Source organism: Taeniopygia guttata, chromosome 18, assembly GCF_048771995.1.
Source record: "Taeniopygia guttata chromosome 18, bTaeGut7.mat, whole genome shotgun sequence".
Classification (NCBI taxonomy): Eukaryota; Metazoa; Chordata; class Aves; order Passeriformes; family Estrildidae; genus Taeniopygia; species Taeniopygia guttata.
In genome coordinates, this window is record NC_133043.1 from 1,530,001 (window position 1) to 1,555,452 (window position 25,452).

A 25,452-nucleotide genomic window follows, 5' to 3' on the forward strand; every position below is an offset into this window, starting at 1 on the left:
CCCTGGCGTCCCTGCGTCTGTCCGGCCTCCTTACATCCATCTGTCCATCCAGCTGTCCATCCCTCCCTGCGTCCATCTGTCCATCTGTCTGTCCATCCAGCTGTCCATCCCTCCTTGCGTCCATCTGTCTGTCCACCCACCCCGCACTTGCCTGGCTCACCGTCCATCCCTCCCTGCATCCGTCTGTCTGTCCAGCTGTCCATCCATCCCTCCCCGCATCCGTCTGTCTGTCCAGCTGTCCATCCATCCCTCCCTGCATCCATCTGTCCATCGCCCCCTGTGCCCATCTGCCTGTCCGTCTGTCCCTTTCTGTGTCCATCCGTCTGTCCAGCCACCCTTCTGTCCCTTTGCCAACCTGTCCGCTGTCCCTCCAGCCATGTCTCTGTCCATCTGTCTGTCCCTCCACTTGCCCATCCGTCCTTCAGTTCTGAGCTTGTGTCCGTCTGTCCATTCCCTTCCTGTCCCCCAAATACTCCGTCCCCGTGTCCCTCGTACCCCTTGATGTCCCTCTGTCCCCCCATGTCCCTCAGTCCCCCTGTGTCCCTCTGTCTGTCCCCAATCCCGTGTCCCTCTGTCCCCAGCCCCATCCCTCTGTCGTCGTGTCCCTCTGTCCCCAGCCCCGTGTCCCTCTGTCCCCGTGTCCCTCTGTCCCTCTGTTCCCGTGTCCCTCTGTCCCCAGTCCCGGCCCTGTCCCCAGTCCCGTGTCCCTCTGTCCCCACTCCCGTGTCCCTCTGTCCCCAGCCCCCTGTCCCTGTCCCCAGCCCCATCCCTCTGTCCCCGTGTCCCTCTGTCCCCAGTCCCGTCCCTGTCCCAAATCCCGTGTCCCTCTGTCCCCACTCCCGTCCCTGTGTCTCTCCCCGTGTCCCTCTGTCCCCAATCCCGTGACCCTCTGTCCCCCCGTGTCCCTCTGTCCCCACTCCCGTCCCTGTCCCCATTCCCGTCCCTCTGTCCCCAGTCCAGTCCCTGTCCCCACTCCCGTGTCCCTCTGTCCCCCTGTGTCCCTCTGTCCCCAGTCCCGGCCCTGCCCCCAATCCCGTGTCCCTGTCCCGTCCCTGTCCCCATTCCCGTGTCCCTCTGTCCCCCCATGTCCCTCTGTCCCCCCATGTCCCTCTGTCCCCCCGTGTCCCTCTGTCCCGTCCCTGTCGCTGCAGTGGCGCGCTGTGGCCGCCAGGGGGCAGTTCGGCCCCGCGCGGGCCCGGCCCCGCCCGCAGCGCCCCCTGCCGGCCGGGGGTGAGGCGTGGGCGGCGCGCGCCGGAGCCGAGAACAAAAGCGCGCCCCGACAGCCAATGGGAGCCCGGCTGCCGGCCCGGCCCCCGCTGATTGGCGGAGGCTCCACCAATAGCGAGGGAGCGCTGCCCGTCCGTCCGAGCCCACGTGGGGACGGGGAAACGGGGCCGGGGTGGGCAAGGCCCGACCCAACCCCGGTACACCCCTGATCGACCCCGATCTACTCCTGATCTAACCCTGATCCACCCCTGATACAGCCCTGATCTACTCCTGATCTACCCCTGATCCACCCCTGATCGACCCCTGATCCATCCCTGATCCAGCCCCGATACACCCCTGATCCAGCCCTGATCTACCTCTGATGTACCCCTGATCTACTCCTGATCGACCCCTGATCCACCCCTGATGTACCCCCGATACACCCCTGATCGACCCCTGATCCATCCCTGATCTACCCCTGATCCACCCCTGATCCACCCCTGATCTACCCTTGATCTAACCCTGATCCACCCCTGATACATCACTGATCCAGCCCCGATACACCCCTGATCCAACCCTGATATACCTCTGATGTACCCCTGATGTACCCCTGATACACCCCGGATCCACCCCTGATCCACCTCAGATCCAGCCCTGATCCACCCCTGATCGACCCCTGATATACCTCTGATGTACCCCTGATGTACCCCTGATCGACCCCTGATACACCCCTGATCCACCCCTGATATACCTCTGATGTACCCCTGATGTACCCCCGACCCAGCCCCGCTACACCCCTGATCCAGCCCTGATACATCACTGATACATCACTGATCCACCCCTGATCCACCCCTGATCTACCCCCGATACACCCCTGATCGACCCCTGATCCAGCCCCAATACACCCCTGATCGACCCCTGATACATCACTGATCCACCCCTGATACATCACTGATCCACCCCTGATCTACTCCTGATCCACCCCGATCTACCCCGATCTACCCTTGATCCATCCCTGATCCACCCCATATCCACCCCTGATCCACCCCTGATCTACCCCTGATACATCAGTGATCCACCCCTGATATACCTCTGATGTACCCCTGATCCAGCCCCGATACACCCCTGATCCAGCCCCGATACACCCCTGATCGACACCTGATCCACCCCTGATCTACCCCTCATCCATCCCTGATCCACCCCTGATCCACCCGATTGATCCCTGATCTACCCCTATTCCGTCACTGATCCATCACTGAACCACCCCTGATCCACCCCTGTATTCCTGCTCCATCCCTGATCCATCACCAATTCATCCCCGATCCATCCCCAATCCATCCCTGTATCCCTGATCAATCCCCGATTGATCCATCCCTAATCAACCCCCTGTATTCATCCCCAATTCATCCCCGATCCATCCCCAATCCATCCCTGATCAATCCCCAGTCCATATCTGGGGGTTCCAGGCCTGGTGGCAGCTCGAGGGAACTGAGGCAGAGCCGAGAGCGGAGCCGGCGCCAGCAACGGTTCATATATTTATTCATAAGCCAAGTTATCCATAAAAAAGTTCCATAGTAAAAGGCCTTTACAGGAATGGCGGCTCATAAAACCTTTGTTTAACCCTTTGCTCCTTTTTTTTTTTTTTTTTGTCCTTTTGGGTTATTTTTTTTAATCCTGTTTTGTGGGATTTTTTATGTTTTTTAGTGTTTACACTGGAAAAGCCCCTGTACATATTTTCCAGGCAGCGGCGGCGGGACGGGCCAGCGTCCGCCGGCCCCGCGGGGTCCCCGTGGTCCCCCCGGGGTGTCCCCCCCGCGGTCACCCCACTATTGCACTGGGGACGGCAGCGCTGGGGGCCGAGCCCCCGCCCTGGCCCCCTCTGTACAGCGCTCCCCGCTGTCCCCGTCCCCCCGGCTGGGGGACACAGTGCACTGAAACGACCCCTCCCACCCCCTTCCCCGAGGATTATTATTATTTTTTTGTGATTTTTTTTTCATCATTTTTTGTCTTTTTTTTTTTTTTTTTTTTTTTTTTGCTGTTGTTGGGTTTGGTGTTTTTTGTTTTTTTTTTCCCGCCCCCCTTTCTCGCTTTTCCATAAAACTTCCCGGAAGAAATACAATATTTACAGGCAAAATAAATAGAACAACACACCTGATTTCTGCTTCACCTGCTGGCAAACAGTCAGAGGTACTAGGGAAAGTTATGGCTTGTAGGGGAGCCCCCCCCACGTCCCCCGATGTGCCCCCAGTGTCCCCACGTCGCACAGGGTGGGCACCCCGGGGGTCAGCGGGGGCCGGGCACCCCGGGGGTCAGCACAGGATGGGCACCCCGTCGGCGGTCACCAGGCGCCCCGTGGTGGGGTCGTAGGTGCCCGCCAGGTAATAGAGGTCCTGGCGGTCCTGGCAGCGGCGGCCGCGCGTCAGCTGCTCGTAGTGCTCCCGCCCCACCACCTGGCACTTGTGCGAGATGGTCTGCACGTCGTTCTCGTCCTCGTGGCACGACTGGTACAGCGCGTTCTGCGGGGACAAGGTGCCGTCACTGCTGCTGCCCGGGCTGCCACGCGGCTAGCTGCTGGGGGATGTGGCTACCTGGCTGGGGATGTGGCTACCTGGCTGGGGAATATGGCTACCTGGCTGGGGATGTGGCTACCTGGCTGGGGATGTGGCTACCTGGCTCCTGACATGGCTACCTGCTGTAGGACAGGGCTACCTGCTGTGGGACATGGCTGCCTGGTGTGGCACAGGGCCACCTGGACAGTGACAGGGCCACCTGGTCTGAGACACCTGGCTACCCGGCATGGTGCATGGCTACCTGATGTGTACGTGGCTACTTGACACCATACATGGCTACCTGATGTGGTGCACAGCCAGGCTTGGCTACATGACATGGGACACGGCCACCCGGCATGGCATGTGGCTACCTGACAGCACACCCATGTACCAGACATGGCACATGGCTACCTCATGTGGTACATGGCTCCTTGGCATGATACATGTCTTTATGTGTGGCTACTTGCCATGATGCACGGCCACACGACATGCTGCCTGGCTACCTGACGTGACGTGTGGCCACCTGAGCTGGCACGTGGAGCCAGCCCTGCCCTCACCTTGCCGTCGCTCTGGCGCTTGCCCAGCTTGGTCTCCTCGGGGTGGTAGAACCACTTGACCTTGACCACCATGTTGCTGGCCCAGGACTCCCACATGCTCTCGATGCGGCCGATGTAGGGCAGGTTGGGCCGCCCGGCCGACAGGAACACGGCGCAGTCGCCCACGCGAAGCGTCTCCTTGCCCCGCACGATGGCCTTGTAGAACAGCTTCCGCGCCTTGCCCTTCATGCCGCGCCGCTGCGGAGGGGACACGGGCTCGGCGCCGGCACAGGGACCCCCAAACCCACGGGGGGACACGCGGGGGGCTCACAGAATGAGGGACACGGCTGCTGTCACCAGCACTGCCAGCTCAAGGGATGCAGCTGGTGTCACCACCTCCCTGTGCTGCCATTTGCAGTTGGTGTCACCAGCTCCTACACTGGCTGCCAACGTGCCACCAGCACTGGGCACCCACACGTCACACATGACACATGTCACAGCTGGTGTCCCCAGCACCCTGAGCAGCCCGGGCTCTGCCTGCAGCCCCTGGCACCTGGCACGTCCCCAGTGTGCACCTTGCCCCTTGCTCACAGACACCCACCTGCCCCCTGCCCCGAGCTCTGCCTGCTCCTTTCCCCCCAGACCGTGCCCAGCTGGGTGCCCATGGCGGGCACAGTCTGTGCCAAGAGCCGGGTGCCAGCTGTGCCACCGTGGGGTTCCTTACCTGCGTGGGGTTCCCCGACCACCTCCAGAGCTGGCGTGCGGGCAGGAAGGCGGAGATCTTTGGCCGGTTTTCCACCGAGGGCAGGCGCTGCCGCCGGGAGAAGTCTTTGGCTTTGGCGAAGCTGAGGGGATCCTTGCGCTTGAGCTTGGCCTTGGGGCCGCTGGCGGCTGCCTTGGACAGGAAGCAGCGCTGGGGCGCGGCGCCCTTGGGCCGCAGCGCGTCCGGCTGCGCCAGCAGCGCCGGCACCGGGTGCGACAAGCAGGTCTGCAGCAGCAGCGCCGAGTCCTCGTCCTCCGAGCTGTAGGAGGAATCCTCATTGTCCGAGGAGCACAGGCTGGACGTGGAGATGGAGCCGGAGCTGGACGAGGTGGAGGAGCCCGAGGAAGAGGAGGACACGGAAAGGCGCGTCATGAAGCGCGAGGGGACGTCGGCGCCGAGGCCACCCGCGTCCTCGTCCTCGTCCATGTCCGAGTAGGAGCTGTGGCAGTCGCTGTCGCAGTTCAGGGCGAAGTCCCCGTGCCCCGAGTACTTGCGCAGCGCCAGCCCCACGGGCAGCGGGTGCGCGGCCGCGCGGCCCCTGCGCTCCCGGCCGCCCAGCCCGGCGTGGCCGTAGCCGTGGCTGCCCAGCGGCCGCTCCAGCCTGGCCCCAAAGTCCTTCTCGGCCAACAGCAGCGCCTTGCACGTCTTGTTCTTGGGGGATGTCACCCCTTCGTGGTCCAGCTTGACCAGGAACTCGCTGCCCGCCGCCTTCCTGCGCCCGCTCCTGCCCACCTCGGCCTCCAGCCGCTCGGCTTTCTTGGAGCGCAGGAGCTTCTGGGCCGCCGGCAGCACCAGGCCGGCGCCGGCGCCGAAGGAGCCGTAGGAGCCGGCGATGCGGCCGAAGGAGTCGGCGCCGAAGGCGTTGCCGAAGACGGGGGCGGCGAGGTGGTGGTGGTGGTGGTGCAGAGGGAAGAGGGTCTCCTTGGCCCGCAGCTTCTTGGCGCTGCCGTTGACCTGGAAGAGGTTCTGGAGCACGGCCGAGCCTTTGTTCGCCGCCTTCCGCTTGGTCTGTGCCACGGCGGCCCAGCTGAGCAGGGACCCTCCGCGCCGCCCGGCCGCGGAGTCACCCAGTGCCGGCCCCCGGCCCCCCGACAGCCCCTCCATGGCTTTGCCTGCGGAACACAGGGGTCAGGAGGCACGGGAGCAGGGGGGAAGGGATGCTCGGGCTGATCTCCGCCCCTGATGTGCCACCCATGCCTCCAACCCCAGCTCCTCACTTTCCTCTGCACCCCAATATTCCCAGCCCCCTTAAGCGCATCTTTGCATCTCAGCATCCTTCCATACATCCCTGCATTCTCCCATGAATCTGTTCCCCTGCCTACATCCCAGCACCTTTCCCTGAATCCCAACAGCCTTCCCCACACCCCAGCACACTTCCCAACATCCCAGTATCCTTCCTCTATCCCAGACTCTTTCTCTCATCCCAATGCCCTTCCCCCATCCCAACACCATCCCCCTCATCCTAGCCCGGCAGGTGATTCTGCTCCTGCTCCTCCATACCGCTTTTCTCCTTGCCGGCCGCCTTCCTGCCAGAATTCCGGGGGGGCTGGGGGCCGTGGTCGGGGCAGAGTGTGGGGGGCAGCGCCCCAGGGCTGCCCACGTCGCCACACGCCCGCTTTGCCCGCCGGCAGGAGCTGGACACCAGCAGTGCCGGGGAGGGCTCGGTGCCTGCAGAGAGTGGGGGGGTCAGGGTAGCCCTGTGCTCCCCCCACAGCCCCCCATCCCCTGATCCCAGCCCGCCCCTCACATTGGATCTTGAAGTCGGGGGGCAGCAGGCGGATGTTGGACACAGCGATGTGTCCCGTGTCCCCATCATCGAACTCCACCAGCACGGCCTCGGCGTCCTCCTCCTCCTCGTCGCTGGAGGAGCCTGCGGCACAGGGGGGCTGTTGGGGCGGGCAGGGGATGCCCAGCACTGCCCACCCCCCTGGCTGACCCCAGCCCCCCTCACCTCGCACCACGTTCCCCGGATAGAGGCACCGGGATTTCTGGCTCCAGTAGGCACAGACGCGGGTGCCGGGTGGAAGGCTCCGCCGTGACTGCGGCCGAATGTCAAGGACCTGGGGGAAGCAGCGTGTCAGGGTTTGTGGGGGCTGGGACCCCCTTACTGACCCCTCACCCCGATCCCCACCCCGACCACCCCACTCACCGCCTCCTGCAGCAGCTGCTCCTGCGAGTAGATGTGCTGCCGGTTCCCCCGCTCCCCCTCGATGATGATGCTGTAGCTGGGGAGGGGGCACAGAAGGGGTTCAGCACCCACCTTGGTGCACCCCTCAAATGTCTGGGACCCCCGGGAGCCTCCACTCACATGTCGGGGGGCTGGATGGTGCGCACGCTGCCGGCGTAGAGCAGGCTGTCCTCCTTGGGGATCAGGATGTGCAGCCCATCCCGCAGATCCTCCTTCTGGATGGCGCAGGCGTGGGGCACCCCTCCGCGTGCCCCCCCTGCCAGGCAGCCTCCCAGCTCCTCCTCCTCCTCCGAGAAGCTGCTGTTGTCGTCGAAGTCGAAGTCGTCCTCGACGGTGAAGCTCTCCAGGAGTTTGCTGACGGCCCGGCCCTTGCACTGCAGGAGGAGGCTTGGGGTGGGTGGGGGGCAAACGGCGCCGTGCCAGGGTGGGGGGCACCTCCCACGGGTCTCACCTGTTTGGTGGCCACTTTGCTCTTGACCTTGGCCAGTTTCTTGCCCTTGCTCAGGATGGTCTTGGCGCTCCGGGGGGAGAGGGCCAGTGAGAGTGCCCCGTTCTTGCGCTGCATCGCAAGGGGAGGTCAGGGCCGGCCAATGACCCCTCTGTGTGACCCCAGCCCACCCCAGGGCTCACCAGGGCCTCCCACCGCCCCGAGTGGCACCCCCTCAGCTCCACCAGCACCTGCAGCCTGCGTAAAACCTGCCCCCATCCCTCTGCACCCCATGGTTCCATCAGTGCCCCACAACCATCCCAAAAACCTGCACTCACGCTTCACTGGAACCCCACCTCTGCATGCCCTGGTCCCATTGGTGGCTCCAGCCCATGGAGACGCCACATCCCCCTGCCCCCGATCCCAGGGGTGCCCCCAGCCCAGCCCCACTCACCCTGAGGGCCGCCTGCAGCCCTTTGCTCTTGCGGGTGCCCTTCTTGCCCCTCTCTCCCAGCCGGGCCCCCTCGTCCCGTGGCCCCAACAGCCGGGGGTCAGTGCCCCCAAAGAGGCTGCTGGGGGGTCCCGGGGGGCTGGGGCCGCCGGGGGTTGGGGGCCTCAGGCTCTCCTTGGCCTTGGCTTTCAGCTTCTTCTTGCTGCCCTCGGGGCAGCCTCCCACCTTCCGCCGGCCCGGCACCTTCTCCAGCTTCCCGGCTGTCCCCGGCTTCACCGGCCGCCGCTTGATCTTCACCTCCCCCTCGGGGCTGCCCAGGCGGCAGGGACCTGCCGGGGAGAGGGGTCAGGGCTCCCCACGGGGTGACAGGGCTCAGGGGACCCCACGGAGGCCCAGGCTTGCAGCACCTCACAGTTGCCCACCCGGTCCCAGCAGGTGCCCCCAGGGTCCTTGCCCCTGTGCCTGCCAGCATTCCCAGAGAGAATCCCATTACCTAGCAGCCCCTGCCTTTCCTTTTTCTTCTTGGCCTTCTCATTGGCCTCCATCTTCACCACGGAGGACGGGGAGGGCCCCAGCACAGCCACCGGCCCAGTGGGCAGTGACAGCCCCGGCTCCTCATCCCCCTCCTCGCTGTCCGTGTCACCCTCAGGCTCGTCTGCAAGGGGGGAGGACAGTGGTGAGGGACTCCCACACACAGGGGTGGTCCCTGCACCCCCAGTGAAGAACTGGGTGAGTTGAGGCCGCGTGTGACCCCCTGGCACGAGCTGCACCCCCCATCTGTCCTGCCCCCCCAGAGACCCTGCACCCCCAGCTTTGACCCTGAACCCCAGTCCCATGCCAGACCCCAGAGCCCCAACCCCAACCTCACATCCCGTCCCCATGCCAGATCCCACATCCCCGTGCCCTGTCCCACAGCACCTCACAAGCAGATCCCCATCCCGCCCCTGTGCCTCCTTCGGGACCTCACCCCACCACCCCACCCCAATCCCACAGCCCACCAGCCCACCCCTGTGCCCGCCTTGCCTCTGAAGTGGGGGGGCTGCCGGGGACCGGGGTCCTGCCCCTGGTACTTGGAGCCCTTGGAGCCCTTGGGCCGGTTCAGCTTCTTCTGGATGCGGGCAGCGGGGTTGGGGTCCCTCCGGCGGAAGGGGCTGAGCCCGGGGGGCAGCCCCTTGCCCTTCACCTTCTGCTTCAGCTGTGACACCCCACGAGTCACCACACAGGGCAGAGGACCCCACACTGGGGGGACTCAGGGGGGGGTTGGGGGTAGAACACCCCCCCAGACCCCATGGGACTCACCGGGGAGCCCTGGAGGCTGCTGAAGGTGCCTCCAGTCAATTTGCTCCTCTTCTTCTGGGGCTCAGGGTCCCCCCTCAGCTCAGCACACAGCAGGGACAGGCTGGTCTTCACTGCCCTGGGGGGGCACAGTGTGGGCACGGTGCTCGCAGGGCCCCCAGGGAACCCTGCACCCCCTGGGGTATCCTGCACCCCCAGATGGAATCTGCACCCCTCAGCTTCCTCCTGCATCCCCCAGAAGGATCCAGACCCCAGTCTGGTGGCTCCTGCACGCCCCAGCTGCCATCTCCTTCCTCCCCTCCCTCCCCTCTCTCACTAACGTTTAGTGACATAAAACCTGCAGATTAATTTTGTCCCCTGGGCCCAGGGGGGACACGTGGCACCAGTCACTCACTTGACCTTGCGGCTCTCGGCCCTGCCCAGGGCACTGGAGTGTTTCCTCTTCCTCGGCCGCCCCGGCCCGCGCCGCGCCGGGCTGCGGGAGCTCTCCTCACGCCTGGAGAACAACGGGGGCACCCTCAGCAGAGCCCCGGGGCGAGGACAGGCCCAGACTCACTGCACAGATCGCTGTCAGTGCTGTCCCCAGGCTCAGGATGGGGACAGGGATGGGGACGGGACGTACTCGTGGTCGTGGCGCCGCTGCAGCCTCACCAGCTCCCGCTGCTTCTCCTTGTAGCGGCGCTGGAGCTCGGCCAGGCGCATCCGCACCTCCACCTCCTGCGTGTTCAGCTGCTCCATGGCCGCCTTCAGCGGGCACACCTGGGGGGCCAGGGGGGGTTTGGGCACAGCTGGCAGTGCCTCAGAGCCAGGGCTGAGACTGGGCACAGCTCACGCCCCTTCCCGCTCCCTCCAGGAGACACTCACGGCCTTGGTTTTGGGGGTCCAGGTGTACTTGCGCCGGGGGACGCGGGCACGGGGCGGGGGGGACACGGGCAGGGGGCTGAGTGCGGGGGGGCTGCCCTCCCGTCCTGCCGCCTCCACCAGCGACCAGGCGGCTGCCACCGTGGCCAGGTTCTGCAGGTTGAAGGCCAGCAGCTCCTCATCCTCACCTGTGGGCACGGCAGGGCGTCAGCAAGGACTGACATCCCAGAGCCTGCACTGGCTCCTGGGTGGGCTGAGGGGCACAGGAGCAGACCCCCGGCTGGGAGGGCCACGGTGATTTGCCCCATATGCCCCCGCGCCCATCCCACCACCCCATCCATCGGGACCCCACAGGCATCCCTTGCCCCACGCTGTCCCCACCTGAACCCAGCACTGGGTCCCTCCCACCCGCAGGGCTGGGGATGTGCCAGGCTGTGTGGCCATTCCCGCTGGGGCCCCTGGGATTCCCTGGGGAAGCTGAGCTGGGAGGGAATCCCGGTGCCTGCCTGGAGCCAGCACTGGAGCCGAGCCTGGCTGTGAGTGGGGCGCGGCACGGCACGGCACGGCACGGCACGGCACGGCACGGCACGGCACGGCGCGGCACGGCACGCAGCCCCCCAGTCCCACAGGGCACTGGAGGGTACTGCAAGCACCAGGGGTGCTGGCAGTCACCAGGGCACGCCGGGGACACCGGTGGCACCGGGTGTCACCCACCTTCCCTGGCCAGGTCACAGCGGCGCCGGCGCAGCTCCAGGTCGGCGAGTTCGCTGAGCAGGGCGATGCCCGGGATCCCTGAGGGGTGGGGGGCAGGCGAAGGGGGGGCTGGGGGGGTCTCCTCGGGTTCCTCCAGCGCCGGCAGCTCCCCCAAGTCGATGCCGGCGGCGATCAGCGCCTCCAGCCCACCCGCGCAGCCCTGGTGCCCGCTGGGGACGTCACCATCCTCCTCCTCCTCCTCCTCCTCATTGCAGCTGCCCTCTGGCTCTGAGCCATCGCTGTCGCCTTCCTCCTCCTCCTCTTCCTCCTCCTCTTCCTCCTCCTCCTCCTCCGCAGCGGTGGGCAGCGGGGAGCGCACCCCCTCGGGCCCGGGGTGCTGCTGCTCCGGCGCTCCCTGCGCCGCCTCCCGGTGCCCCCCGAAGGGCTCCTCGGTGCCGGCCCCGGTTGGCGCGGCCGCCCGCTCCCCGCAGAGCGGTGCCGGCGGCAGCAGCAGGTGGTGCCGGTGCAGCAGCGCCCCGGGACTCTCGGCCGGGGGTTCCCGGGGGGGTCCCGGCTCCCGCAGCGCCTCGGCCGTGGTGGGGCTGAAGGTCCGGGACTGCTCGGGCTCGGCGGGCGGGGAGCCGGCGTGCACCGGGTCGGGGTCTGCCGGCTCGGCCGAGGGCGCCGCGGGGTACCCCATGGCGGTGGCGGGATAGCCGTAACCGGGGGGCAGGTCTGCGGGGAGCGGCGATCATCAGCCCCGGTTCCCCCCGGCCGCCCTCCTCCCGCCCGTCCCCACGGTCCTACCTGGCTCCAGGGGTTTGGGGTAGCGGCGCGGGGGCTGCCCCTCGCCCCGCTCCTCGCCGTCGCTGCCCTTGCTGGGGGTGGGCAGGGGGCTGGCGGCCGGAGAGCGGGGGGCCACGGCGGGGCTGGCGGTGGGGCAGGCGGGTAAAGTGCAGGGGGCCGTGGGCAGCGTCACCGGGCACTTGGCCGGGTGCCGCAGGGCCGGCGAGTGGCAGCACGGGGACAGCTTGGGGGGCGCGGGGGCCGCCGAGGTCAGGCCCTTGGCCGGGGGGTTTAAGGCAACTGCTTTGTGGGAGGGTTTGAGGGGCTTCTCGGGGCCCCTCTCCTCCAGCTCCAGGGGCTGCTCCTCCGGCTTCCGCTGCGTGGTACAAGGAGGTGACACGTGTCACATCCTGCCCCACATCTCAGCCCTGCATCCCACTTCCCCATCCAGCCCCATGGTCCAGTCCCGGCCCCACTGCCTGTCCCCACCCCCTCAGTCCTCCACATCTGCCATGCCAGTCCCATAATCCACCCTCTACCCCAACCTCCATCCCACCCTGCAGCCTCCAGCCCACCCCATGTCCCATTTATTTTATCCCATCCCATCCCATCCCATCCCATCCCATCCCATCCCATCCCATCCCATCCCATCCCATCCCATCCCATCCCATCCCATCCCATCCCATCCCATCCCATCCCATCCCATCCCATCCCATCCCATCCCCCTGGCACCTGGCCGTGCACCTGGCGCTGGATCTCGAGGGCCTGTGCCGCCCGTTGCTGCTGCTGCTGCTGCTGCTGCTGCTGCTGCTGCTGCTGCTGCTGCTGCTGCAGGGCATAGAGCTCCTGCTGCCGCAGGAACTGCGACCGTGGGTACACGGGGAGCTGCCCCGTGTGCTGCAGGTGGGCACTGGGACCCCGGCCCGGGTACATGGGGGGCCACAGCGATGCCTGGTCCATCACATCAGCTGCCAGCAGAGGGGGGGCAATTGGAGACCCTCTTCAGGGTCACCCCACAGACCCCAGCAGTGCACAGCCCCAGTCCTGTGACCCTGGCAGCACACCTAGAGACCTCCATCTCCCAGCCCTGAACCCCAAAAGCACCTGCAAGGACCCCATACCCCTCCCCTGCAGCCCCAAAAGTACCCCCAAGGACCACATTAGCCATGAACTCCCAAAAGCACCTCCTGTGATCCCCCCATCTCCCACCCTGCAACCCCAAGTACCTCCTCTCCTCTCTCTCTATCTCCCCCCAGCGTCCAGGACCGCCCTCCCCAGCACATGGTGGGGTCTCAGGCTCACCCAGCGTGTGGGGGGTGCCGTGGGTGGGCGGCTCCGTGGGGAGGATGACGAGCTGGGCAGGGGGGTCCTGGGCGAGGGGGAACACGGGCTGCATGGCGCTGGGCATGGAGGCAGGGAAGGCAGGGGGCAGGTTCTGGTGCAGGGCAGGGTGCCCGATGCCTGTGGGGATGGGAGGGGTCTGTCAGCACCCCACTGCTGGGGTTCAGCACCCACCCAACTTCCCCCAAACCCGGCACCGACCGTAGGAGTGTCCCCCCATCCAGATGGAGGGGCTGCGGGTGCGGGGCAGCCAGTGCGTGTGGGCAGGGTGGGCGTGGGCGGCGGGGTCCCCCCCGAGCTGCCCCGCCGGCAGCGACGAGCCCCCCGGCATCATCAGATGGGGCGTCAGCTCCCCGGGACACCCCCCCGATGGGTGCATCCGGGCAAACTCCACCAGCTCCTTGTTGTCCCTGCGGGAAAAGGGGACACACAGAGTGTGGGGGCAGCGTTGGCATCACCCTCCGCTGCCCCCCCAGCACCTCCAGGGACCCCTATCTTCCACACCTGCGCCCCGAAAAGCACACACCGCACATTTTCCAGCCCTCACACCCAGCTCCCCCCGTCCCCAAGCAGCACCCTGGTCCCCATCACTCACTGGAGCAGGATGTCCCTCCCGGGCAGCCCCAGGCGCTCCTCGCACAGCCGGCCCCGCTCCTCCTCCGCCTCCAGCTCCATCAGGTGCACGGGGCGCGCGGTGCCAGCTGCCACGGGGACACCACGGTGGCATCAGCGTGGCACTGCCAGACCCGCCACCCCGGCCCCGTCCCCAGCCCTCACCTTTGACTCCAGCGGCCGCCCGCTGCCGCCCGCTGCCGCCGGCGCCACCGGTGCCATAGGGCTCGTGGCGGCCCAGCGTGTCCTTCTGCCGCGCCACGGCCACCGCGATGCCCACGGGCGGCTGCCGCACCTCGCCCTCGGTGCCGCCGGGGCCCAGCGCCTCGTGCTCCCGGCCGCGGGCACAGTCCGGCCGCTCCAGCTCAGGCTGACCCTTTCCCGGTGGGAATTTGGCATCCTGGTGGGCGCAGCTGCCCTTGGCGCTGCCCAGCCCCACGAAGGGGGGGCCCTTCTGCCCCCCCAGCAGCGCCCCGTTGCTGTACTTGAGCAGGTTCTTCATGGCCGACACCTCGTCGGGGGCGTTGGGCACCTCCTGCGCCCGCACCAGCCCCGCGCCGAAGGGGTCCAGGTAGGGCCCCCCCTTCCGCTCCTCCGCCACAGCCAGGGGGGGCCCCTGGCCCTGCACCCCCCAGGGGGGCAGGGGGTGCCCGCCGTAGCCCAGGCCACCCAGCTCCAGGGGCTTGCGCTTGCCCTCGGCCGCCTCTGCCTCGGGGTGCTGCTGGTGCCGGATCCGAGCCACCTTCTGGGCCGGGGGGTCCTTGGGGGGGCCCTTCTCTAAAGTGCAGCAGGAGGGGCCGACGCGGACGCCCAGAGGGTCGGGCCGGGGGGCGCGGGAGCAGTCGGGGGCGGGCGGCACCTCGAAGTAGCCCTTCTCCAGACCCGCCTTGGGCGCGGGGCACCGGCCGGAGAAGGGGGGTGCTTCGGCCGCGCCGCCCCCCAGGTACTCCAGCCCCTTCAGCCGGGTGCCCGGAGCCCCCCAGTCCAGCCGCCGCTCCGCCGGCCCCTCGGCCTTCAGGGGGTGGTGGAAGGGGGCACCGTAGGGCTCAGTGCCCGCCTCGGCGTGCCGCTCCTTGCCGTCCCCGCGCTCCATCCCGCCGGATTCCGCCTGGAAGGAGCGGCTCTTGTCCGTCGGGGGTCCCACGGAGGGAACCAACGTAGCCCCGCTGAGCTTCAGCTCGCGGGCGGGGGGCTCGGGCAGCGGGCACAGCACCTCGGGGCCGGCGTGGAGCGGGAGGCAGGGGAAGGAGCCGGCGGCGGGCACTGTGTAGGACACGGCGTGGTGCAGCATCTGCCGCCGCTCCACCGCCTCGCCGTAGGGCTGGGGGGCCTCGGGGACCCCCGGCTCCCGTTCCTTGGGGGCGCAGCGGGCGGCGCGGGGCAGGGCGCTCCCGGCACAGCTGGGCAGCGCGGCGCGGGCACCGTCCCCGTCCAGCCCCTTGGCCCCCAGCAGGCACGAGGCCAGGGGTTTGGGGCGTCCGTCAGTGGACCCCCGCGGCGGCACCCCCTCCTTGCAGTGCCCCTCGGGCGGCACCGGCAGCACCGCCTTGTGCCGCTCCTTGGGGTCCTCCTCGGGCAGCCGCTCCTTGGGGTCCCCTTTGCCCCCCTTCTCCTTGCCCGCCAGGAAGCGCTCGTAGTCCTTGGGGGTCTTGGGGAGGGGGCCGGGGTCCCGCTCCCGGCTGCAGGAGCCGGCGGGGGGCCCGGGGGCGGCGCGGGCGATGCCGGGGAAGCCGTGGCTGGCGGGGAGCAGGGGGGGCTGCGCCGGAAGGTTCCGCAGGTAGAAGTTATCTGGAGGGGAGGGTGATGGGTGAGACCCCTGCACACCCCCCACCCAAACAGCGGCCGTGCCAATGATGGGAGGACTGGGATGAAAAGCTGGGCTCGTTAGGTCCATGTCCCCCATCAGAACCCCGTGAAAAGCAGGAGCAGGGCTGGGACTGGTACCCACTCCCCACCCGCTGCCCCAGAACCACCTGCTCCAGCACCGAGCCCCCACCCCGACATATGCCCCCATGGGGGTCCCTGGTGGCCCCGGTACCTGCCTTTCTGGCTCTCGTAGAAACGGTGCTGGCCATAGAGCACGTTGCCATTGCCGTGGTGGTCCAGGTGGCCCATGGGCAGGAAGGTGGAGGCCAAGCTCCCGGAGAAGCGGGGGTATCCCGGAGCTGGGGACACAGAGTCAGCGGGGCTGGGGTGGCACCTGGCCCTGACATCCCAACCTGCACGGCTCCAGCTGGGAGCTCTCTGCAGAGCCCGTGATCCCCTCCAGGCCGGACCCCTCCCACCCTCTGGGAACCGGGGGTGGGGTTGAGACCCCCCGCCAGCCCCGTGTCAGCAGTGGCCGTGCTTGGCTCGGCTCGGCACTGCTCGGGCGGGCTGTCCGTCAGTCAGCCGCGTGCGCTGCCCGTCCCCGTCCCCCCGTGCCCCCCCGGAACGCCGGGAGCCAGCTGGCAGCCGGTCAAACTACCAGCCGGGCAGGCTGCCAGGGCCCCGCGCCAGCGCCAGCGCCGCCGCCCCGCTCCCGCTCCTCCGGCGGGACGGAGACACCGGCGCACGGGGGGCATGGGGACCCGGTGTAACCAGGGCTGCCCCCGGGGTCCCCACACTGTCACCTGCCCCAACAGGGGCGTCCCTGTCCGGGTTCATCGTCACCAGTGACACGAGGTGGCCTGGCCTCAGCTGGAGCTCTGCAGCCCAGCACGAGACTGTCCAGCCCCCCTGAACCCCAACTGTGGGGTCTAAGCCCGCTCCCTGTGGATGCCCAGGGTGTTTTGGGGCACAACAGTGGCCAAACCCACCCTCATCACCCAGAAGCCGCTGACCCAGGGGGTCCAATCCCAGACACGTGGCACCGGGCCGAGCCATGACTGCCTCCGGCCACCCCAGACCCACAGCCATCCCCATCCCGGTGCCCACTCACCTTCGTGGGAGTGGGAGAACCAGATCTGGGAGGTGCCGGAGTGGGGCCCGCAGAAGGCCGGTTCTGGGGGGGAGGCGGCGGGGCCAGCGGGGTGGCTGGGCCCCCCCGAGCCCAGGCTGCCACTCAGGAAGCCCCCCATGAAGGAGGAGGGGGGGGCACTCCCCATCAGGCTGCTGCCGGCTGCAGGGAGAGGGCACAGTCAGGGCTGCTGACAACAGTCGGGGGGCCTGAGGGCAGTCAGGGGGGCTGTGCGGGCCCTGCTCCATGACCCAGCAAACCTCACTCCCTTGTGCACACACAGGTGTGCACGGCTGCCACGGCGCTGTGCAGCCCACGCTGCACCGGTGCATCCCCATGGCACACCCAGCCCTCGTGCCACATGTGTCCCTCGTGGGACTGTGTCCCTTGTGCACACCCAGCTCCTGTGCACACACTCCCTCGTGCTCACAGCCCTCGTGTCACCCTGTCCCTTGTGAACATGCTGCCTGTGCACGTCCCCTCTGAGCCCCCACGTCCCCTGTGGGGTCACATCCCTCACGCACTCCTGTCCCTGACACCCCCAGCCCCAAGTGTGTGAGGCACAGCAGAGCCATGCAAGGGGCACCAGAGCCCTGCCCTGTGCGTGCCCTAAGCACTCACACACGTGTGCCAGCACGTGGGGGGCTCTGCACACGCGTGTGGCTCCCCACACTGCTGCTCCCCCCCAGGGGACACCGGCTGCTCCCAGTACTGGGACAATCCCAAGCTCCAGGGACAGGGGCTGTGCCAAGCAACGTGGGTGCACACGTGTGGGGTGTGTGTGTGCACATGTGTGTGAGCACAAGGAAGGGGGACAGCCCTGGCCCTGACCCTGCTGCCTCCCCCACAGCCCGGGGGGGCCCCCAACACCCTTGGGGAGGCCCATGGCCGGCGCTCCCCATCCCGCCCCCCATCCCGCTCCCATCCCAGCCAAGCCGTGAGATCATGGTGGAAACTTCGGAGCTGGTGGCCAGCGGCCGGGCGGGGGGAGTGGGGATGGGGGGAGCCGGGATGGGGGGAGCCAGGATGGGGGAGCTGGGACAGGGGAGCAGCTGCCCCTCACCGTGTGGGCCCGCTCCCCGTGTCTGTGTGTGCCAGAGCAGCCGTGGCACGGCTCGGCACGGCTCAGCACGGCTCGGCACGCGTGGCGTGGCGCGAAGCGCGGGCTGGCTGCCCGCCCGGCCGGGGCAGGAAGCGATGCTTTGCTCTCTAAGCCGGCCCACGCTCCCCGGCTAATCCCACCGGGATGCCTCTGGGATGAGTGTCGGGATGTGGTTTCAGGCAGCTTCGCTCCTTCCTCCGTGGCGAGGCCGAGCCGGGCAGGGCCGCGTGGGCCGGGGGCACGGCCGCATCCCACCCACATCCCTGGGAACGGACACGCACCGGGATGGGTGGGCACATCCCGCTGTGCCAACGCGTCCCGGGGGATCCCTGCCTGGCGCTGCCCGCACAAACCCACCCTGTGCACCACAGCCCCGTGCAGGCGTGGAGCCGGCAGCGTGCCGGGCGGCTGTGCCGGGCGGGAAGCCGAGGTTTCCAGAAGGAGACTTTTCTGGAAGCTGAGAAACGGGCTGGAAAACAATAACCTCACACCCCACCCCGATGGCAGCGGGGCCGGGGTGTCCCGGGAGGGCTGTGGGGCCGCCGCTCCCCACCGCCCACCCGCTGACTCACAGGTCCCCTGGTGCGTGCTGGCCCCGTGGCCAGCGCTGCCGATCCCACATTCCCGCTCGATCCCACATTCCCGCTCGATCCCACATTCCCGCTCGCCATGGCCCCCTGCACACCCATGCTCTGCCACGCTCAGCACTGAGCAGGGGCAGGCAGCAGCCGCCTGGTTCTGCCCCTCCAGCCACGGTGATGGCGAACACAGGACAGGGACGGGGCACTGAGGCCGTGCACAACTCGTGTCACCGGTGAGCCGGAGCAGCCCCTGCTGCCGGTCCCCGAGACCGGGCACAACTCGTGTCACCGGTGAGCCGGAGCAGCCCATGCTGCCGGTCCTGAGACCAGGCACAACTCGTGTCACCGGTGAGCCGGCAGCGCGGTGGCTCCTCCCCGGGCACAGCACGGTGGGGCGGGCTGCCAGCACGGCACAGATGGGCTGCGGGGTCCCAGCCCGGCCCCCCCACCGCCCCCCGGCAGCGTCACCCTGGGAACTCCCTGGCTGGGCTCCCCGAGGCCGGTGCTGTGACTCAGCCCCGCCGGCATCGCTCCCGGCTCCGGCACGAAATTTCCCTTGGCTCTGAATCCGCAGAGGGTCACACGTGTGACAAGTGTGCCAGGTCTCAGCACGGCCACACCGACGGCGCTGAGAGGGGAGGGGGGCATTGGGGATACTCAGGAGGGGGCAACAAGAGGTGCTCCCTTCCCTCCAGCTGCTCCTCACTCCCTCTCCAAGTGCAGCACAGATGGGAATGTGTTGGGAAGACAGAAAGTTTCAGGGCCAGCATATGGAGAGGGGGCTGTGGTCCTGGGGGGGTTCAGCCCACGGCTCCTCTGGGATCCCCAAGGCAGTGACAGACCCAGGACGGTGGCGGGGGGGACGTGCGTAGGGTTGGGTTTCTCCCTCGGCTATTTTGGGGCTGGAACATTCCTAATGGAGCTGAGGCGGCGGGCGGAGGGCCGGGAGCTGGCTGTGACCCTGGCAGGGGCAACCCGGGCCCCCCCAACTGGGCAGGGGGTGGTGGGCAGCCCCCCACGTGCTTCACAACCCCCACGGCCCCTTTAAAAATTTGGCAAACAGGGAATAAATGGGTTCTGACTCCCTCGGTGCTGTAATTCCAACTGAATCCATATTGTTACAGCACTAAATGAATGCTGCAATGGTGAAATGCTGCCGAACGTGCCCGAGGGGCCAGGAGGGTGATCCCAGTGTTGTGTGATGGGTTATCCCCTCTGGAATGCCACTGGCAGCTGTGCTGGCCACAGCCACTGCACACTTAGTGCTTGCACACTCACTGGGGCCACATGTGCAGAGGACTCACGAGGGGGGTGGACAGTCCTGGCACAGCTGGGAAACACTGCTGGCATGGCTGGCACACACCACTGGCACAGCTGGCACACGCGTGTGCTCAGTGCACGCTCCCTGCATGCATGACTTAAACACTCTGAGCACGATTTGCACACCCAGGGCACAACCTGACACACACGTGCCTTGGAAGACCTTTGTTGGAGCACAGGGAAGCCAGGGAGTGCCCAGTCCCGGGGGTCCTGATGTCCCACCCCACTCCTGATGTCACATGGATGCCATGCACATGGACTCTTCCCAGGAACCCTCCAAAATGTGGGTCCATGGGCGCCCTGTGCAGTTCCTGTGAGCGTGACACATGTGGGTCCTGGTGGGGGGAGGACTCGTCTACCCCCACGTCCCTCAGGGCTGGGGGACCCCAGCACGAGGCAGGGGTGATGCTGTGGGGCAGTCAGAGCACAGGCAGAGCTGGGGGTCCCGAGGAGCTGGGGGCACCCAGAGTGGCCCCAAAATTATACGTGGAGCCCATCCACCCCGCATTGTTCCCCAGGCAGTGCCAGGGGCTGGTGGCAGCTGTCCGTCCCCCAAGGCCTGGCACGTAGTAACATCTCTGCCTGGATCCAGCTCATGACTAAGGAACAGTGGAGGCACTCGGGGATGACTCTGCGAGAGCCGGGGAAATTCCGCGGGCTCTGGGTTTCTGCACATCCCACTGCTCCCACCGGCCACGCTCGGCCCCTGCGCCTCATGGCTACCGAGGAGTAGCCCAGTTAATCTCCAGATCTGGTTTAACTTTGACACTTACTTTGGCAATGCGCCGCACGGGGGGTTGGGGGGAGCGGGGAGCCCCTGCGCTGGAGCTGCGCCGGAGCTGCACCGGAGCTGCGCCGTGGCCTCCAGCCCCTCGTCTGATCCCATCTCCAGGCAAGCAGCGATGCAGAGCGGCTGCAGCACTGGCACCTGGCCCTGTGTCACCACCCAGCCAGGGGTACCGTCCCCACCTGCATCCCGCCATCACCCCCCAAATCCCCCCTCAAAGCCGTGCCAGGAACTGCACAGCACCCAGCCTGCGGCGCGGTCCAGGGAGGGGACGGGTGTGGGAGCTCATCCAGCCGCTGGGATGCACCCTGGGATGCACCGGGACCTGCACTGTCATGGCCAGGCTGTGTGCCAGCACCAGGATGAACACCAACACTGCCACTGCCAGCATGCGGGGCAGCACTGGGACGCACACCGGGACGCACACCGGGACTCACACCGGGACGCACACCGGGACGCACACACACACCCCAAGGGTCAAGCCGCACACCGGCACGGCCACACTGCTCCTGGCTGAGGGCTCAGCCATGGTGACACAGTCTAACACAGTCACAATTCTCCGCTAGTCCACAAAACCATCCCAAAGGCAAAAACTGCGGCCAGGCCCCAGCGTGGCTCAGACAGGCCTCTGCCACAGTTTCCCACCCTCCGTTTGTGGCAGAGGCACCGGGAGCCCCGGCCCTGCTCAGCACGGCAGTGGGACCCGCTACAATTGGGGTGCAGGGGCTGCACCCTGCCTGGGTGGGCTCTGGTGGCTCCGGGGGTCTCCATGCCCGCCTCGCCGGGCGGTGCCGGTGCCAAACCCGCCGCCAACCGGAGCGTTCGGTCCCACGAACGCGCGGCCCTGAGTTACGGCTTTAATAAAATCAAGGAAAACAGTTTTATCTCCCGTCCCCAGGGCGGCCGCCGGGCCCGGCAAAGGCTCCTGGGAGGTGTAGTCCGGCCCCACGCCGGGAGCCATTTGGGGGAGCGCGGCCGGAGCCCCGCCGAGCCCCCCGTGCCGCACCGGCATCGCCCCGCCACGGCCAACCGCGGGCTGGCTCCGTGCGCTGGGTGGGGTAATTATCAATCATCGCCGTTAATTACCGCGCCACGCTACCACGGCTGCCGGCACCGCGGCCGGGCCACGCCGGGGGACACGGGGTGCCGGGGATGGGGACCCCCCTCCCGCCGGCACCGTGCCGGCCGTTAAATTATCCGGTTTATCCGCCCCAGCAGCGTTCCGGCCGCGCGGAGCCTCAGAGCGCAGCTCGCTGGGAAGCGCTCCGGCTGCGCCGGCCTTGCCAAAGCCGGAATATTTTTAGCTCGTTCTGTTGTTGGGTTTGGCTTCTCTGGTTTTTTTTTTTTTTTTTTTTTTTTTCCTCTGGGTTTTTTTTTTAATTTTTTTTTTTTCGGCGCGTTTCTGCCGGGGTATTTTTAGCCGGATCCATGTTATTTTAACAACCTCCGGTGCATTCGGGCTCCCATGTGTCGCCCAGGCCCCGGCGGGTGTGAGGGTCCTGCACGGGGACGCGGCCGCGGCGGGAAGCCGGAGGGAAGCCGGAGGGAAGGCAGCAGCACCCCGGCGCTGGCGTCCCTCCGGGATCCCCCCTACGGTCACCGCGAGCCGGAGAGCAGCCGAACCCTCATCCCGGGGCCGGGCTCCAAACCCCCATCCGCACTCCTCACCCAACAAAGCTGGGGAAAGGCAGGGTGGCCCCCCGAGCCCGGCGGTGGTCCCGGCAGCGGGGCCGCCGGCACAAAGCGAAACCGCCCCGGCCGCGGGCCCGATCCGGCGCCGCCTCCCCGGCACCCCCCGGTGCCCCCCGCTTTCCACCTCCTTCCAAGAACCCCCACGGCTGCCACCCCCCCGCGCCGGCCCGGCCGTGCCCCCCGCCCTAATCCACGCACTAATTGTAATCCCATTAAAGCAGATATAATTTTATTAGTATTCACAGCTCATCAAGGCGGCGACAATAACCGGCGCTGCCGCCGTGCCGCGGCCAGACAACCGCCTGCGCCGGCGGGAAGCGGGAGGCCCGGAGCTGCGCCGCGCCGAGCGGCACACGGCTCCCGCTCCGGCTCCATCCATCCCGGAGCTCGGCAGCGCCGGGGGCTCCCCGCCGGCTGCGCCCTCCGAGCCCCCGTGCAGCGAAGCCCGGTACGGGCGCCGTGCAGCCCGGTTCAGCCCTGCCCGGCCGCAGCCGAGCACATGCCGCAGACAAAGCCGCGCGGGCAGCTCGCCGCGGATGCCGGATCCGGTGACCCCGCGCCGGTGCTGCTTGGCCGTGCCGAGCTCGGCCGTGTGCCGCGCTTTGTCCGGCTCCGGCAGCTGCCGCGGCGAACACGCGCCGCGAACCCCTTCGCACCCTGACACTTCGGCGCCGAATATCGAGCCCGGGCTCGGTGACCTTCCACCGCCGCCCCACGGCCCCGCGCATAACGGCCTCCTTGTTCGCCCCGAACGCGCCTCCTCGTCCCGGCTCCGCGATCTCGCCGGCGCAGCCCGGGGTCACGCTCCTCCCGCGCCGGCGGAGCGGCTGGGTGGGGGGGGATGTCCCCCGTGTGCGTGAGCCCTCACCCCAAAACCACCGGCGCGGTGACAGCGAGGTCGGCACAAAGGGAGGCCGGGCTCCCGGGGCCGTGCCGAGCTGCCGGGGCCGTACCGAGCCTCCTAGCCCTTCCCGGCCCCCCACACCGCGGGCGCCCCGACCCCTCTGACCTGTGTGCGTGGCCATGGAGATGGGCGCCGGGAAGTACTTGGTGGGCTGGAAGTGTCCGGGGGGCTGCACGGCCCCGTGCGCCGACCCCGCCACGCGCCCCGTGCCGTGCCGGTGGCCCAGGCTGCCCCGCTCCGACAGCAGCCGCGGCGGGGGCGCGAAGTCACGGCCGTCCATGCCGGGGGCACCCACCCGCGGGGGGCTCGGCGGGACCCCGACACGGCTCGTGGGCGATGCTCAGCGCCGCGCCGGGCCGGCTCGGCGGGCGTCTTGCCGCGCTCCGCGCCGGGGCTGTCGGTTCATCCTCCGCTCCTGGCACGGGGAGAGAAAGGAGAGAGTGAGAGCACAGCCAGGGTGGGGGTACGGCCATCACTGCACCCCAGAGACCCCGCGCCCCAGCACTCCGCTCCCCGTTTCCCCGGTACACAGCCCGCTTTCACCGCGGTTCGCAGGGCCCCGCGTTCCCGGGTACCACCGGCGCACGGCCGCCGCTCTCTGCCGTCCCCGGAGCACGGCCCCCCCTTTTCCCAGTACTCCCAGTTCATGATCCCCAGTTTCCTCAGCGCACAGCCCCCCCCGCTCCATGTTCCCGGTGCTCCCGGAGCGCAGCTCCCCCGCTATCCAGTGCTCCCGGCTCCCAATCCCGGTTGCCCGGAGCCCGGGCCCGGTTCCCGCTGCTCCGACCCTTTCTGGCCGCTGCTCGGGTTCCGGTTTCCCGGCCCTCGGTTCTTTTATCACTCCCGGTTCACCGACCGTATCTCCCTGGGGCTCGGCCCCGCTCGCCCTCGACTTCCCCGCTTCCCGTTGTCTCCCCGGTGCTCAGCGCCTCCCTCGCTGCGGTTCCCCGGTTTCCTTCCTTCCCCAGCCCCGGTTCCTCGGTGTTTCCCCGTCTTCCCTCCAGCCCGGTTCCCCCAGCCCCGCTTCCCCGCTATTACCCGCTGTCCCGACCCTCCTCGCCCCGGTTCTCCAGTCCGTCCCCGGCGCCCTGCCCCGGTTTCCCGGTATTTCCCCGCTCTCCCGGCCGCGGTTCCCGGTCTCTGCCGGTGCCCGGCCGCGGCTCCCGCCCGCCGGGTCATTGTTCTGGCAGCGGCGGGGCCGGGGGGCCCGATCGGGCGGGGGGAGCCGGGCACGGGCCGGGCGGCGGCGAACAAAGGGGCGCGGGGCGGCGAGCGCGGCCGGGGGCGCGGGGGGCCCGGCCGGGACCGCGGGAGCGCCGGGGCGAGCCCCGGGGGAAGGAACACGGGCCGGGAACAAAACGTGTATTTCCTTAAATAAAGCTGAGGAAAATATGTGAAAAAGGATGTTTTGCCTTTTTTTTTTTTTTAATTTGAGATTTAAAAAAAACCCAAAAAACAAATGTGAAGCGAAAAAAAAATAATGGTAAATAATTAAAAGGGAAAAATATTTAAAGCAAAAAATTTAAGACAAAAAGGGCTCGATGCGAAAATGTTTGAAGGCGCAAACGGTTTAATGAAGCAGCGTTTGATGAGCAAATGATTTAATGAACAAATGTTTTCACGCACAACATTTTAATGAACAAAATTTTAAGGCGAAGCGTTTTGAAGAGACGAGTTTTAAGGGGAAAATGTTTTACTATATAGAGATGAAAGGGAAAATATGTTTTAATGGGAAAAGATGAAGGGGAAAATATTTTGGTGGAAAGAAATACAGGGGAAAATATTTCGGGGAAAAAAGATTAAGAGAAAAAAATATTTTTGTACGAAAAAGACGAACGTAGAAAATATTTTGATGCCGGAAAGATGCAAATAAATATTTAGGAGCAAACAAATAAAGCGAAAAGATAAATAATAAGGTAAAAGCGCAAAAAAAAAAAAAAGGGAAATCTGCAAAAAATAAATTGAAAAAAATGCAAAATAATTAGCGCCACAAAAATTTAAAACGCAATAAATCCAAGTAGGCAAAGAAAAAAAAAAACATAATGCCCAAAACACAAATAAAAATAATGCCCAAAACGCAATTAAAAAAAAAATTAACGCCCAAAAACCAAAATAAATAACGCCAAAAAAAAAATTTGTTAAGGCGTAAAAAAAACCCAACAAAACAAAACAAAAAAAAAAACCCAACAAAAACAATAACCCCGGAGCGCCCGAAATTAAAATAACCCCCAAACAACAACAACAACAACAACAAAAAAAAACCCACCCGCGGATCGCAGTTACTTACCGGAGGGGCGTTCCGCGCGCGGGGCGAGTGCGGTCCCGTGGCGGGGGTGCGCAGCGTGCTCCTGCCGGTGCCCGTGCACTGCCCATGCACCGGCTGCTCCTGCAGCAAAGGGAACCGGGGGTGTGTGGTTGG

At 66.6% G+C, this 25,452-nt stretch overlaps 1 protein-coding gene across 4 annotated transcripts; it reads right to left on the bottom strand.

Moving 5' to 3' along the window:
- Nucleotides 1-2,728: 2,728 nt before the first annotated feature.
- On the bottom strand, nt 2,729-25,452 carry BAHCC1 (BAH domain and coiled-coil containing 1). 4 transcript variants are annotated; one of them, XM_072937126.1, is made up of 27 exons: nt 25,321-25,452; nt 23,139-23,448; nt 16,630-16,809; nt 15,752-15,874; nt 13,875-15,497; nt 13,693-13,798; nt 13,299-13,507; nt 13,059-13,217; nt 12,501-12,724; nt 11,778-12,132; nt 10,992-11,705; nt 10,281-10,465; nt 10,039-10,175; nt 9,811-9,912; nt 9,420-9,534; nt 9,144-9,315; nt 8,614-8,775; nt 8,124-8,449; nt 7,694-7,801; nt 7,363-7,616; nt 7,204-7,279; nt 7,006-7,114; nt 6,802-6,924; nt 6,555-6,722; nt 5,016-6,166; nt 4,313-4,549; nt 2,729-3,722 (listed from the first exon to the last, which is right to left on the bottom strand). In XM_072937126.1, exons 2-27 carry the CDS (start codon nt 23,311-23,313, stop codon nt 3,516-3,518), a joined length of 7,500 nt encoding a protein of 2,499 aa, XP_072793227.1. In that variant the 5' UTR covers nt 23,314-23,448; nt 25,321-25,452; the 3' UTR covers nt 2,729-3,515. The 4 variants fall into 4 exon arrangements, with proteins under 4 accessions (XP_072793227.1, XP_032607478.3, XP_072793226.1 ...); XM_032751587.3 differs by having other exon boundaries at nt 12,489-12,724; XM_072937125.1 differs by lacking the exon at nt 25,321-25,452 and adding an exon at nt 24,072-24,207 and having other exon boundaries at nt 12,489-12,724.

Coding starts and splice junctions, on each gene's coding strand:
- BAHCC1 (XM_032751587.3), bottom strand. CDS start 23,313: ATGGACGGCCGTGACTTCGCGCCCCCGCCGCGGCTGCTGTCGGAGCGG. Junction 13,799..13,874: donor GGCGGCCGCTGGAGTCAAAG/GTGAGGGCTGGG, acceptor TCCCCGTGGCAG/CTGGCACCGCGCGCCCCGTG. Junction 6,167..6,554: donor GGCCGGCAAGGAGAAAAGCG/GTATGGAGGAGC, acceptor TGTGTTCCGCAG/GCAAAGCCATGGAGGGGCTG.